The sequence below is a fragment of the Melozone crissalis genome, unplaced genomic scaffold, assembly GCF_028551555.1.
Source record: "Melozone crissalis strain CALT ecotype California unplaced genomic scaffold, PUWL_Pcris_2 ptg000029l_1, whole genome shotgun sequence".
NCBI lineage: Eukaryota > Metazoa > Chordata > Aves > Passeriformes > Passerellidae > Melozone > Melozone crissalis.
Genome location: NW_026535807.1, coordinates 17224349 through 17238788, shown reverse-complemented (window position 1 = coordinate 17238788; position 14440 = coordinate 17224349). Strand labels below are relative to the sequence as shown.

The 14440-nt window shown below is 37.5% G+C and overlaps 2 protein-coding genes across 2 annotated transcripts in view; one reads left to right on the top strand and one right to left on the bottom strand.

The window, feature by feature from the left end:
• Window positions 1–14440, top strand: part of CENPP (centromere protein P) — a 112400-nt gene that overhangs the window by 23569 nt on the left and 74391 nt on the right. The window lies entirely within an intron of this gene.
• On the bottom strand, window positions 8996–13276 carry OMD (osteomodulin). The gene is given in 3 exon segments (XM_054280709.1): window positions 8996–9315; window positions 9866–10818; window positions 13047–13276. Coding segments are annotated over 3 exon segments (1503 nt in total).

The following is a 14440-nucleotide window of genomic DNA, read 5'->3' as shown; positions in this document are numbered from 1 at the left end:
GTTCTTTAGAATTTCATGTGTTTGTGTTAAGATTTTCAGACAATCAGTGTCTAAATCCTTCATTAATTATTAGATAGTTTATTGAAAAATGAATTTCACAAAAAATACTTGGTTTGAATAAAGTTCTGCTTCAGTTTTACAGATAACTCAGTGAACACTGCCCAGGTGTAGAATTTCCATCTGAGCTATGAGCAGCAGTTTTCTGGATTTGTAATGCATTTCTTCCTCCCCCATCCTTTTCCTCACTATGAATTTTTGGCAGTCAGCACAAATGGGAGACAGATGACCAACTTTGAACGTTTATAGAGTAGCTTTCTCAAGTCTTTAAAAAGTATGTAGCAATAAAATCTAGTGGGAATATATCCAAATTTACATTTCTCTTTTACTGTCATACCTTTTTCTTTTTTTTTTCCCCCTAGAGTAATCCTGGTGATAAACTGTGGACCTTTCGGTTAAGTTTTCTTTTAAATGCTGCCTTGTTTAGCAGCCAAATGTCTGTAGGAAATCTGCAGAGTGACTAGAGCCAGTTGCTGTCTAAAATCTTTTTGGGTTTACAATACCACCAGTTTCTGAACTCATTTGGATTTTATTAAAATGTTTGTAGCTAGTTCATATGCAAATTTAACAATGGGATAGTTTGGACTTGAAGCTTGCTCTGGGATAATGCTGTGATGATAAAATGAGATGTGAAGGGAAGAGGCTCTGAGGCTCTGTAATAATGGAAACTGGGCCCTGAATCTCATTGGTTGTTCCTCTGCTGGAGCAATGGCGCCAGGAGTTTGGAAGGGGTGAAATTGCAGTGTCAGTACCAGGTTTGCATCCCTCCTGCCTGTCTGGGAAGTAATGACACAGCTCTGCTTTGTACTCACCCCTTCCAGCTGCCACCCATCTGCCAAACATCCACGTTAGGATTTCCTCTCTCTCTGGGACATCCAAATGTTTCCAGTGCTTAAATGTAATCAAAGGATAGCTATTCTAATGGAAAAAAACTACTAAGTGTTGAAGCTGAAAGCAAGATATAAAATATTAAATATATTTGTTATAGTTTTATGATAATTTATTTTCTGAGTACTGAAATCCTAGATTTCACAGCTACATAGAATGTTTTAGGAATAGCTTTATCTTTTCCTCACATATGACAACTTTTAAAAATGAGAGAAAACTACTAGATAAATGAGGCCTTGAAAATGTAGGAAGTCTTCATTCAAGGAAAGATTTGTTTGTTTTGATCTCCAAGAGGAGAAGAGGCTCTGAATTTTTAGACAACTTCAGGAACAGCTTCTGCACGAAATGTGAAAAATCTGTGTTCATCAAGATCACAAGATTTTGATTGTGTACTTATCACAAAAAGGTTGTCATGTGTGTACTCTCTGCCATAGAGGCACCTCTCAGAAGCTCATCAATACTTGCTTACAAATATAGTCAAGGAGGGAGATGTTAAGTAGTTAATTTGGTGTGATGTCATCAAGGAGTAGCTCACAGTGCCAAATAAAGCTGTAACTTCGCCCCATAGTTTGTCAACATTGTCATGAAAGAAGAAAATACATCAGCAAATAATGTCAGATAAAACCAGTTTTTATCTGAACATGTAGCAGATGCTCAGAGCAGCACAAGGATGGGGGTGGCATGGGTGGCTGCAAACCTTCAACTGCTTTTTTCCTGCTCAGAGTGGATAGAAATAACAAAAATATCCAAATCATGTGAGATGAAATATGTGGTTCATATGTGTTGGCAGTAGGGGAGCTCACAGGAAGCAGTCTGGCAAGCAGGGAGTGCTTTCTAGGCACTGTTATAGTGCTTGGAAATTGGATGTATAAGTGTCTCTTGCTTGGACTCTGCTTACAAGGATCCATGTACTTGGAAGGAGGGTTTTTTTTCTGGAAACCTAAGCCTGCTGTGCTGTTAACTCATTGAGCTCCAGTTTTTGATAAATGTGTCCATTATGTGTTTCTTGATTTCCCTATGATGTCTCATTTGCACTGACTGATTTCCCCACAAAATACTTTCAGCTGTACTGGCTGTTAGTAATTCTAAAAGGTTATTTTTCCTAATTTTGTTGACATGAAATCATGACTTAAATTTGAACAGTAGTAATTTTCCTGTCATTTTGTAAGGATATAAAGTGTAGCTGAAGGTGTAAATGAACCACAAAACTTCTTGCAGTCAACAGAACCCAAGCCAGATTAATGGGATTGGATTCTGGTCTCTGGATCCTGCTGTCAGGAAAACTTAGCTTTAGGTGGAAAGGGTTGCATACAGAATAGGTATAACATTTGTTCCCCAAGGTTTTCTTCTGTCATGTTGGACAACAAAGAATAGGGGGAGAAAAAGTGAGAAGCTGGGTGGGTATGGATGGCAGAGGTAGCAAAAGCGTAGGAGAGCACTACAGAAATGAGGGTAACTATCCAGACTATCCATGTTGCTGACTAAATCTTCAGCACCTGGGAAAAAATCTAGAATTCAGTTTATATGTCAGTACAGAGGGGGTAGACTTTGCTCTGTGCAAGACAGGTTGGAAATGACTTCTCCAAGGTGCCTGGAGGAATTACATGGGAGCAGGGGCTGGCACTGCCTATGTGGTTGTGCAGTGGGAGGCAAAACACTGGAAAGAGAAAAATGGGGAGGAAAAACCACAGGGCCTTACCTGTGGGGTGCTGAGGCAGCACTAGGGAGAGTCCCATAAAGCTGCTATCAAGATACTCCTTATGAAATAAACCAAAGCTGATATTCTTTTTAATAACTTGGGTTTTCTCTATGCTTAGGCAGAGGAAGTGCATTTTGCAGCTGCTTAAAGACCTTGGCTTTCATTTTGTATCCCAGTCTCTAAAGGATGATATTGGTGACTTCTGCCATTTCTGAGTTTTACTGTTTATAAGTGTTCTTGAAAAAAAAAATACTACGGATTATTACTCAGCTGACCTGTGCTTGTGGCGGGTGCTGGGAATCCCTTTGAGAATGCTCAAAGTCAGCGTCTTCTCTTGGCCAGACATCTGTGTAGGACAGAATGAGATGAGGACAAATTAGGAAAGGTTTTTAAGATTTTTGGGTATTTATAGACCTGGGCATAATGCTGGATTTTCTTCTGTGTGTGATAGTTCTGCTTCATGTGGAAGGTAACATGTTGGAGGTTCCTTGGCATAACTTGTGTGGAGTGTGATTTAGACACCTCACAATGTTGACCAGCTGTTCTGGATTGGAGTAATTATAATAGAAAAGGTTTTATGGAGGAAAAGGCAGTTATTGCAGCAGCCTGATAACATATACATAATCTGCAAACAGTGAGAGATTGGCTCTTAAAGAGGGCAAAAGCATTAAGTGTTAGAACTTAACTTGATGGCTCTATTTTTATTTTCTCCTTTTGTAACCTAAAAGAAATAACTTTTTGGAATGGTTTTCTACACAAGTTTAATTTCTAAAACACAAGCCTTTTCTTTTGATATTTATGTGGGATTAATTCTAGTTTCTAAAACTACTTTTATCTCTTTGCTGCTGCATAAATGTATGATATGAAACTTCTCAGACTCCTGCATTCCCTTCTGCTTTTTGTTAAGGTCCTGATAGAGGGTGTAAAAATAGTTTTTAGGCTAGTTTAATGCCAATGATGATGATGGAGTTGTATTTATTCTGGGAACTAAAAGCATCCCAAGGGAGGAGGGAGCAATCTTCTGGTTTCTTTGCTGCTTTGAGAACTGAAGGTGGTGCTATAGAAGGGTTGTGTAAAGCAAAGTCAATTCCAGCTCAGCACCCTTGAGGGATGGAGGAGGGTTCAGAGGTAGTGTTAAATCTAAAATAAGTGTCTTCATGTCCTAGAGAGAAAATGTAGAACATTCTTCAAGATTCAGAATCACTAAAGAAGTACCTGAAATGAAATAGTTATGCATAAACACCTCCAGATTTTTATGAAAAGTTGCAACTATTTCCAAAACTCAGTGAATTAAATCAGTTTAGGTCACTGTTAGGGCCACCAGCTGCAAAATGAAGACAGCTGAAAAATGACCTAGTGATTGTATGAACATCCTTCCATATGTTTCTGATTTATAATCAGAATTTTTTAAGGCTGAAGACATTACCTTTATTTCTTGCATTTCTGGAAAAGAAAACTTTTATCAGTTACTGTGTTATAAATGAATAAAGCACATTGCGAAAATCATGTATAATATTAAACAGAAATCAAACTATGGTTAACAAATGATAATCAGAGTAACAGTGCTGTCTCTCTGTTGAACACATGTTCTCCTGAGCTTTGCTGTGTGACATCAGTTACATCCTGAAACAAAAGCCAACCTACTGCAATTTATTACAATTTCTTAGAATTCCTTCCAGAATTGGCATTACTTCCTTATGACAATACCATCATTTGTTGAGCTGTTACTGTGTCCACAGGGACATTTGAGTCAGGGCTCCAAGAATCATTGGCCTTATCCATATTTTACTTCAGTGTTCCAGGCATCTGTTCCTTGTGTTGTTCATAGCATCTGCTTTACTGTGTTCATGGCTCATCTTCACATTTATCTGCTTTCCTTGTGTTGTACTTGTAGAATAGGGGAATTGATTATTTTTTTCCTCAGTAGATGATGAATTAATGTAATTAATTACAAGGTTGTGTTTCTATTTATTTTCCTTTTAAATTCATTAGGTTGTTAGAAATATAAATTTTGGGCAAAACGGTTAAAACATTTAAAATATTTGTATTTGTGGAATTCCATAAGTTGCAATAGTATATACACAAATTGGCTTATAGCTGAATAGTTCATACTCTTGCAGCAATATTGGAAAATGATAGTGAAATCTCTTCAATGTGTATTTTTTTTGGTTAAAAATATAGTATATTACCCTTTCCTGCTTTTCAGGTAGGAAATGCCTATGCTTATAGCTCACAATGATCAGATTGGGCAACAAAGAAGGAAATGGATTTGTATTGTAAAAGTGGAATGTGAATATGTTAAACTAAGGCAGAAAACGTGAACTGTAAAACATCTGTTTTCTCTAAAGGAGTTTCTGTGCTCACCCACATAACTTTTATTATCAGAGTACTGAAGTAAAGTGTAAAAAATATTTATCAGGAAAAAGCAAAATATATTCCCACTTTTTGGGGGGCTAAAGAAAGGAATATGATTAGTTGGATTAAACTACTTCTATTTCTCTTTCTTGTGATTTTTATTATAACTTCTGTGGTTGGCACTGTACCTAAATTGTTCATGGAGATGCAGCGTTAAACCTCAGATCAAGCTTTGTTTCTGTATTTTCTGACTGTGCTGTAAACAAACTCATTAAGCTGTTTCATTGTTAGGTTTTGCTGTTCCTGATGAAATAAATAGCATGTTTAGTTCTTAGTTTATGAACCTATTTCCTGCTTTAAAAATACTGTATAGTTGGTAAGTACCAGAGCAAACATGAAGTGAGTTTGTTTTACACTGTCTCAAGGCAGTGGTAGTGAGGAGCAGAACCAGGATAGTGACAACACAGAACTGGTGTGGAATTAATAATAAAGGTTAGTGCACAATATCCTGTATGCAGCAGTGCCCACGGACAGATGCTTTGGGAAGACAGAGAACAGAACAATGATGTATGATCCTTGTCTCTGTCCTGTCTTCAAATGTTCCTTCATTCCCCAGCTATTTCCAGCTCAGCATCAAGTCCCTATTGTGTTTCCTGTAGCAGCCTTTAATGGATCTCCTCCAAGCAACACAATTACTGTGTCTTTTCTCAACACCATGTCTAAAATTGCTGCGGCACCCACTGTGTCCTTGGGTACAGGGAACACATGAGCTTCATTTGGTGGCTCCTTCCCTGGCACTGGAGCAGATCCCAGACCCTTGCTGTCAGTCCAACCCATAAGTTTGTGGGTATCTCCTGTACCCCCTCAGCCATCTCTGTGCTGAGCCCTAGTGCATGCAGTCCATGTTGTTGATATAGAAGCCAATCCTTACCTTGAGTGACCTTGCTCTAATCATTTCCAATCATGCCCTGTGTAATTCCACCAGCTACCTGAGCCTTAGGAAATCAATACTGCACTCAATGAGTGAGGCACAGATTTACAGCAGTGTCTGAGTGTCTCCTGTTTTCCATTTGTCTCTGCATACTCTCTACATGTGAGTTTCCTTTTTGTGACTCCTGGGTGCTGAGCCAGTTCTCACTGAACACCTTTTGCTACTGAAGCACTTCTGAGTCTTGCTCCCTGAGTGGTGTTGGTGAGATCATCCTTCATTCGTTTTAATGTGGAACTAAGATCATCATTTCCATGCACATCACTTCTCATTTAACTCTGATGAGCTCCCCTGGCTGTTTTAGCATCCTGAGGACTTTTGCAGCCATTTTCCAGCAACACTTAGCACTCAATGTTGGCATCTCACTTCTCAGCCTGGTTTGTCTATCCCTTGCTAGCATTTTAAATGGAATAAATTCCAGCAAAGGCCCTCTGCAAAGTTCCCACCAGTGGGATTCCCTCCACAGCAAGAACTGACCATTTATTCTTAAGCTGTTTCTCATACTTTATTAGAATTTTGTTCGTGATGTTGCCTTTTAATCTGTGGCAACCTAATTTCCTTAAAAAACTTTAGGAGTTTTTGAAGGCTGCTGGGATCAGGATCTCCCTTTCCCACATCCTTCATGATTCCCTGAGAGAACTCCAAGCTATTTGGAAGGCAAAAACATCATGACTTTTGCAGACAGCATCCCCTGTGTTACCAGAGCGAATTTCACTCAGCTAGATATCCATTAATCCAGTACTTTATTATAATTTTTATTTCTCTCAGGCTAACAAGTCTTTAGTTCTCTGTCCACTGTAAAAGCCTTTCTGGAATAAGTGTCCGATGTGCTACAGATTGTATGATAATATTCATTGAAAGAAAAGTGAGTTATAATAGTTCTGCTTGTAATACAAATTTCATGTTCCACCTGCATGAGCCAAGTGTAATAAGACAGCTCTGAAGTTTTCAATAATTTCCATTCTGACTTTGAGAATGTACATAACACCAATATTTTGAGTTCTACTTTAAAACTAAAGCCAAGCTTTGTTTCATAAATGTCTTTAAAAAGCAAAAAGTTTGTGATAAAAGCTGTGATATTCATACTGTAGCAGGATTGTGTTCTTTGATTTTTAAAGCTGAGCAAGCCTTTCAAAAAAGCCTCTTTAGATTTGCATTTGTGCACCATTCACTTAAAATCTGAAATAGTTGAAAGGTTAATATACGATGTGTATGTATTAATAAAGCAATGAAGTTACAGATATATCTAAATTCTTGTATATAGTGTACATAAATTATATTGAGTACTTAAGGAATGAATATATGTATATGCTCCTTTTTCAGAAACCCAGAGGTGTTTGAGGGTGATAAACATGTTTTTTTTTAAAAGCAGACATTCTGTAGCTCTGTGAATTTGTGAGGTGACCATAAAATAGTTTGCTATGAATACTGGATCTGCTCAGAATGCAGATAAGAGAGAGGGGAAGGAGAGAGGAGAAGATTTCTCGAGTTAGTTGGCAGAAGATCCACAAATTAATAACAATAGAATAAATTTTGTACCCACAAATTCTTACAACCAGTTGTCCTAAAGTGTGTATATATATTCTTAAAGTTTATATTCATAGCTTTACAATGAATCTTTCTCTTAAAAAGAAGTAATTAAGTATTTTAATTTTCTTAATATTTCAGTTGATAAATCAGAAACCATAAATATGAATATAGGCCTAAAAAAAACCCCTGAAATTCAAAGAAAAAAAATGAAGCCTGCCTACCTGCTCAAATTCTAATAGAAATCTGATTACATTGTACTTTAAGTGTGGGACAACTACATAACATTATGCAAAGTTGGTAGTATGATGTATGGATCTATCACTTGCAAAAATTTCATTTTGCTGTTGAAAATAGGGATTTTTTTTTTCCTCACAGCTAGCAAAGCTCTATCAGGGAAAAAGTGCTGAAAAATTAAGTGATGAAAAAGGCAATAAAGTGCTCTATAATGTTATCTTCCTCTGTAGTTATCTGGATCTGTTTCTAGGCATAAGATATAACAAAAGTTTGCATAGCTCAAAGTTTTCTTTATGTTACTTAAAGCAATGTTGATTGTACTTTGAAGCAGAATACAGCTAATTGGGATAAATCAATAGTTAAATTAATAGTTAAAATGGCCTGCAATGCTTTTCTTTGTAACTGTCCTACTTGATGAATAATTCTAAATGCAAAGATTCCATTACATTTCTACAATGTCTTCTAAAATAACATGGGCTGAAGGATAGGGAAAATAGAAATGCTAATGGCTCACTTGTGTTAATGCACATGCTTTTCCCTAAATCCCAGCAGCTTGGTGAAAGATTATTTATTGCCTGTGTTAGTAATAAGCTGAAATCTCCTTTGAAAGACTGTGATAGTTAAAGGACATCCAAAGAAGTGAATATTAGAATACAGCTTGGCAGGACACTTGAAACATAATATGGGGAAGGTTTGAAGCTCCATATTTGTGATGTCCTCGTCCAGTTAGAAATTGGAAGAATAAATATTTGTATTTCTGGGAGATGTGGAGGAACCTTGTGGAAGTATTTTGTAATCTCAATCTCTTGTCCTTTTCTCTAGTGCATCTTTTTGCTACTGCTGTTAGCAGTAGGATGTAGAGCTGGATGGATTTTGGGCCTTAATCACTTGTTCCTATTGAATTATGACACTGATTTATATTTTAGTCATTTTGCAATTGGATCACTTTAGAACAGAATTTCAAGTCAATTTTCTTTCACTTTGGCTGCTCACTCAAAGGTGAGCCCATCATCAGCCCAGGTCAGGTTATGTGTCAGACCTTTATCTAATGCTCAGGTGAGTGCTCTTTGTTCCTAGTATTGTTTTTTACTGCACCAATATTAGGACATTTACCTACTTTAAACTCCTATCTCCACTTTATAGATTCATCTTGAATATCCCAAACTGCCCACTTGTTCTAGGACAGATCTGAATAACCCAGACTAATGAGAAGTTTCTATATATATCTATTAACAATGATTACTTCAGTGATAGTAAGGATGAAAATAGCTGTCCTCTGCTTCCTGATTTTCTTCAGTTTCTTGATTCAGCGTTTCCTGATTGTCTTCTGCTTCCTGGAATTCCTCTGGTGTCAGGAACCGCCGGAACACCGGTGTTCTGAGCTGGCTTGGCCTGCTGACAGTGACATTTTGCTCTCCATAATAAATGGTTCTGATGAGAGGGAAGCAGAAGAAGGCATAGGTGCTGATGGGGCTCGTGAGCTTGTTCTGGTCCACCCGTATGTAGGTCAGCTGCTTGATGTTCAGTGGGTCCAGAGTTGGGCACATCACAGTAACGTTGATGTCTGTAAGGGAGTGAAAAATATGAATTAAAATGCAGAAAGTGGTTATGTTTTTCCCTATTGCAAAGTGAAACTTCTGTTTTAAAATTTAAAACGGAAAATGTTTTTGTGGTGCGCAGTAATATAACCCTTCTCTATGTTTTAAATCATTTCTCAACTGACATTCTCAACTGACGATGGTACCAGTTTGGGGGCTTGCAAAAGATAAGGTTGTGAGGTAAGGGATTTGTAATTACTCTTTTACAAGAATGAAATATTTTCATAATTCCTTTTCTGTGTATGTTTTTATCAGTTGCTAAATTAGAGGCAATTTTCAGAAAAAAATTAGCTGTTGCATGAAAAACTGGTATTAACCTTTACAAAGAACTGTGAATTAGAGGAAAGCTTCAAAAATTAAATCCTCTCTAATTTCAAATTGATCTCAAATGACTGAGGATGTGTTTATATTGCATCCCAAAGAATATAGGATGATATTCTCCCCACACTCCTCCCATAACCAATGCCAAAATCCACTAAGTTTATTGCTTTTTACAAAGTTTAACCATCAACCTACTTTCAATTTCATTGTCTTCAATGTACAAATGCTGCAAACTTCTTGGAATATAGAACACTTGTTTCAATTTGTTATGTCCAAGATTAAGTTCTAGAAGGTTGGGTAGATTAAAGGTGTTGTGTGGAATGTCCTGCAGGTTATTGTGAGACATTCTTAGAGCAATGATGTGGGGGAGTCTGTGGAAATAATTTTCTGGAATATGAGAAATGGAGTTATTTTCAAGAGAAAGATGCCGAAGTGATGGTGGCAGGTCAGGAGGCATCGTCTGTAATTTGTTGTTGCATAAGTTGAGCTGCATTAAATTTTTCATGTTTGAGAAGGGTTTTTCTTTGAGTACTGAGTCATCCAGTAAGTTATTGCAAAGGTCGAGCGTGGTCATGTTGGGCAATCCTTCCAATGCGTTTGCAGGTAACCGGGAAATGTTATTGAAACCAAGGAGGAGCCTCTCCAGAGAGCTGGGCAGAGGGAATGGAAATTCTTCCAATTCATTATGTTGTAAATGAAGTTGCACTAGGTGTGAAAGTTTGGCAAAAACACCGTGGTCAATCATATGGAATTTAATATTGTTGTAGCTGAGGTTAATTTCCCTTATGAAGGTAACATTAGTGAATGGTCCTGCAGGCACAGCTTCAATGTTGTTGTTTTGCAGGTAAAGTTGTTGGACGTGACTGGGGATGTTTGGGATTGTCTTGAGTTTCCTGTGATCACAGTACATGGATAAGGGAAAAGCTGGTGGACAGAAGCATTCCTTGGCACACTCCACTGGGAAAGGAAAACGAGCTTCAACTTGGGCATCTGGGTTAAAATAATATGGAACTTGATGATCTGGCTCCCCACCATATTCATCCTCAAAATCATAGTCTTCATACTGACAAAAGACCAAAGCAGCCCAGAGGAGGTGGAGGATCAATAGGTGGCTCAGAATCCCCATATTTAAATTGATATGTTGTTACCTGTTGATGAGAAGAAACATTGTTTTAGATAGTTGTAAAATAAATAGCACAGAAGTTTTAAGTCGCAGCAATATCTAATGGAGTTTGTAGAATAATGCCTTTTTTTGGCAACACTGTCTGTGACATTACTAGGAAACCCAAGTTCTGATCTGTACCTTCAAAATTAAAAATTTAGTGTCCTTGAAGGTTTACTGGTCTGACTTCAGGCAAGTCTGAAGTCAGCTGTCCACCTGTGCTGTGCTTGGTACTGAGGGGTACCATAACAGGATTGTTTCTATAAAAAGAACATTGAAGTAGATGACTTGGAAATATTGTATGTTATGTAAAGTAGAAAGCTATGTGGCTTTGCAAATTGTATGTTCTGTGGCATTTTGTGTTGTTTTTCTATTTTGCACAAAACATGACTGACTTAGTACTGTGTTGAGGACGATGTGATTTTTCTGTTCCATCATTTATTTAAAGCCAGTGCAATTCAACCATTGTGCACTGCACATGGTATAAATCTTTAGTGGTAACTTTACTTTGTGGTCTTCTTCTGCTTCTGTAATCATATGTTCTTTATAGCTGTGAACTAATTTACTTCCCAAATACCCTTCTGAGGTGAAATCCTGATGTTGTGAAAGGCAAATCATTTTGCAGGTCAAAGTTCTGATGCTCAAAGCTAGTCTAACCTTTTAGACCACTTTATGCAGTCAAAGGAACCATGTTACTTGGCAGAATGAGAGTTGTGAATCATGTCAAGCTGTTCAATTTAAGCAGCAGTGAGTCAAAATGTTACACTGCAAGTCAAACCACAGAAATCATGGAAAAATTTAAGAGACTTTGCTCAGTATACCCTGAAGCAGAGAGAGGAAAACATTTATTCTCTTTATTTTTTTCATATATGTTCCCTACCCAAGGGACTCTTTGTCAATATTTGTTTACTGAACACTCTCAGTAACAAAGGAGATGAGACAAGCAGTCATTTCTGGTGATTCCTAGTGGTGATTACCTAATGGGTGATGTATGCTATGAACTGAACAGCACAGGGAGAATTCTAAGGAGAAAAGTAGTAACAAACAATTGGAATTTGCTGCATCCTTGCAATTGTGCTCTGTGTGCCAGTGGCTGGGTGCTGCCATGGGTCATTGCCTAACCTGCACATCTAACTTTGCATTTGAGTGCTGTTGATTTTCATAACTGATATAAACCTTAAACCAGGTCTGACTGGAGTCAGGAGCTGCTCTCCAGGTAGGTCCTTTGCAAAGCCAGGGATTCCATATCCCTGCAGCAGTGTGGGATGTCTGAGCTAATTAAGCAATTAGCAGAGACACAGAGCAGCCTGGCACCACAGTGCTGCATAAATGCACTGTGCTGGGGTGAGAAGGAATTCTGTCCTTCTGGAGGAATTTGCTGGGTTTCACATTTCAGGCACTGTATATCAGAATATCTTCTAACCAGTCCAGTTGGTGTCTATCTAAAATCTGTTTCTAACTCCCACAGCTGCCTTCTGGTTTTGTGGAATAGATCCCAGTCTGTCCCCCTTGCCTATTTCATGCTCTTTGTTTCCTTTTGATTCCTCCCTCTTCAGTTGCAGTCCAGAACTTGAGCTTCACCTTATGGTTCTATTCTCTCATGTCACAAAACTTCTAATTAATAATTTTGTTCTTGGTGCCACAGTTGTCCTTAGAAACCAGGAGGGATAACTCAGGTAAATCCTCTCACTTTGAGGATAAGGCCATTGTGGGACTGATCTAATTGCCATGTGGGCAATGTGAAGAGAGCTCCCATCAGATGAAATGACAAATAAAAAGTAATGTGTACCAAAGTCTCCCACAGGTTTAATGGAGAGGGAGGAGCTGATTTTGGGGAGACATTTTGGTATTTTGGCTGTAGCTGTGTGTCTTACTGATAGAATAGTAACTGTCCTGCCAGGCTTGCAGGTGGTGTCTCAGAGCACTGGGACACTGACACCTCTTCATTAAATATTTCTAAGAACTTAACTAGATTTAAAACACTCATGAAACTTGATAACAGGAAATGCAGGTCAGATGCACATAATATAATAAAACACATAATTACAAAGTTGAAAAACAATAGAAAATCTTAGAAGCTTGATTCTTTACCATCTGTAATCAAGTCAGAGCTCAGTAATTGTATTCACAAGCACAAAGCTAAATATTATAGAACATGCATGAATCACTCTTCACTGAAAAAGAACATAATCAGTTCATTTTATTCCTGCTTACCAAGAAAACTTACTCTTTGGATGTCTGAGAAGTTCAAGTTGTAGAGGGCAGCAAGTTCTTTTGCTGGTGAAATCATCTAAGACAGAGCCTACCCCAGCTGGAGGAACAAAAGGTCTGTCTAAGCCATATTTTGTGGGAAGGAGCCTTGTGGGAAGGCAACACAAAATAACAGCCTTGTGGCCCTTCTGATTTGCCAGTAAAATCTAAAAAACTGCTTTGTGCCACATCATCACTTGCTGTAGATGCTGTGTCATAAGGCTGTGAAGCAATTTCTCCTTTTGTTCAAATCCCTTCAATGTAATTGGCAAGATTCTTTCAGTTACTAACTCCCATTAAACAAAAAAAAAAAAGAGAGAATAAGGCTTCAAAAATGATTACAGAGGTTATTAGTTCATTGTGCGGGTTCAGCTGCAGTGATTCACTTCTGTGAAGGGTTTGTCCTCTGAGGATAAAGTTAAGAAACAGTAAAAAAATTAACCTTACCAAAATCAAGGGGAAGTATGTGCTGTAAATAAGCTCTATAAACATCTTCCTTATTTTGCCCTCACAATGTCCATGTCCCATCTCCTTCCTGCAAAGGATTTGTTCTATACAGTGCTGTTGGTGTGAGGGTGTTAAAACTTCAGCATTCACAGTAACTTTCCAACATCTTTTTTACTAAGTTGCATAGAAAGAGCGTAAGTCTTGTGCAAAGGGTAATTACAACATGAAACATAAATCATTTTACTCAAGACAAATATTTATCTTAGGTTTTAAGAGGAATTAAAGAAAGAAGGTACAGTTATCTGCCTTTGCTGCTGTATGATACCTAAATACCTGTGATATATGAAAAAAATGGAGGAAATGGAATTTTTTTTTGTGAAGTGGTTTAAGTGTATGATTTATTCAAAGCATTTCATTATGCTTTTGGCTTAGTAAGAGAATTACTTTATTTCAAAATCTGTTCACAAGGAAGAATCTGGTTCTTAAAAATTCTTCTTAAAAAGTGCCTTAGAAGTATCATAACTTTTTTTAAAATGCAGTGGTAAGTTTTCATTTTTTGTCTTTGAGCTTCATGAAGCTGATGATTTGCTCAGCCTTTTCAAGTTTCTTCTCTAATATTGATGACAAGAATACATATAAGAAGATAATTCATAGGTAATTCTAACATTCAGAAAAGCACCAGGATCATGACCAAAGTGATATTGTAGGAGTTGGCAAAACTGGAAATAAACTAAAGCAGTCATGGTAGGAAATGCAGAATACAAGGGAAAGGTTGAAAGAGAGAAATTAAAACTCCCTAGTCCTTGAGTAATGGTGCCACAAATAGTTGAATTGTAGCACTAAATCAAAACCAGTAATTATTTTTTTTCTTAAATAATTAATAGAATACATACACAGTGAGAGATGAAAAA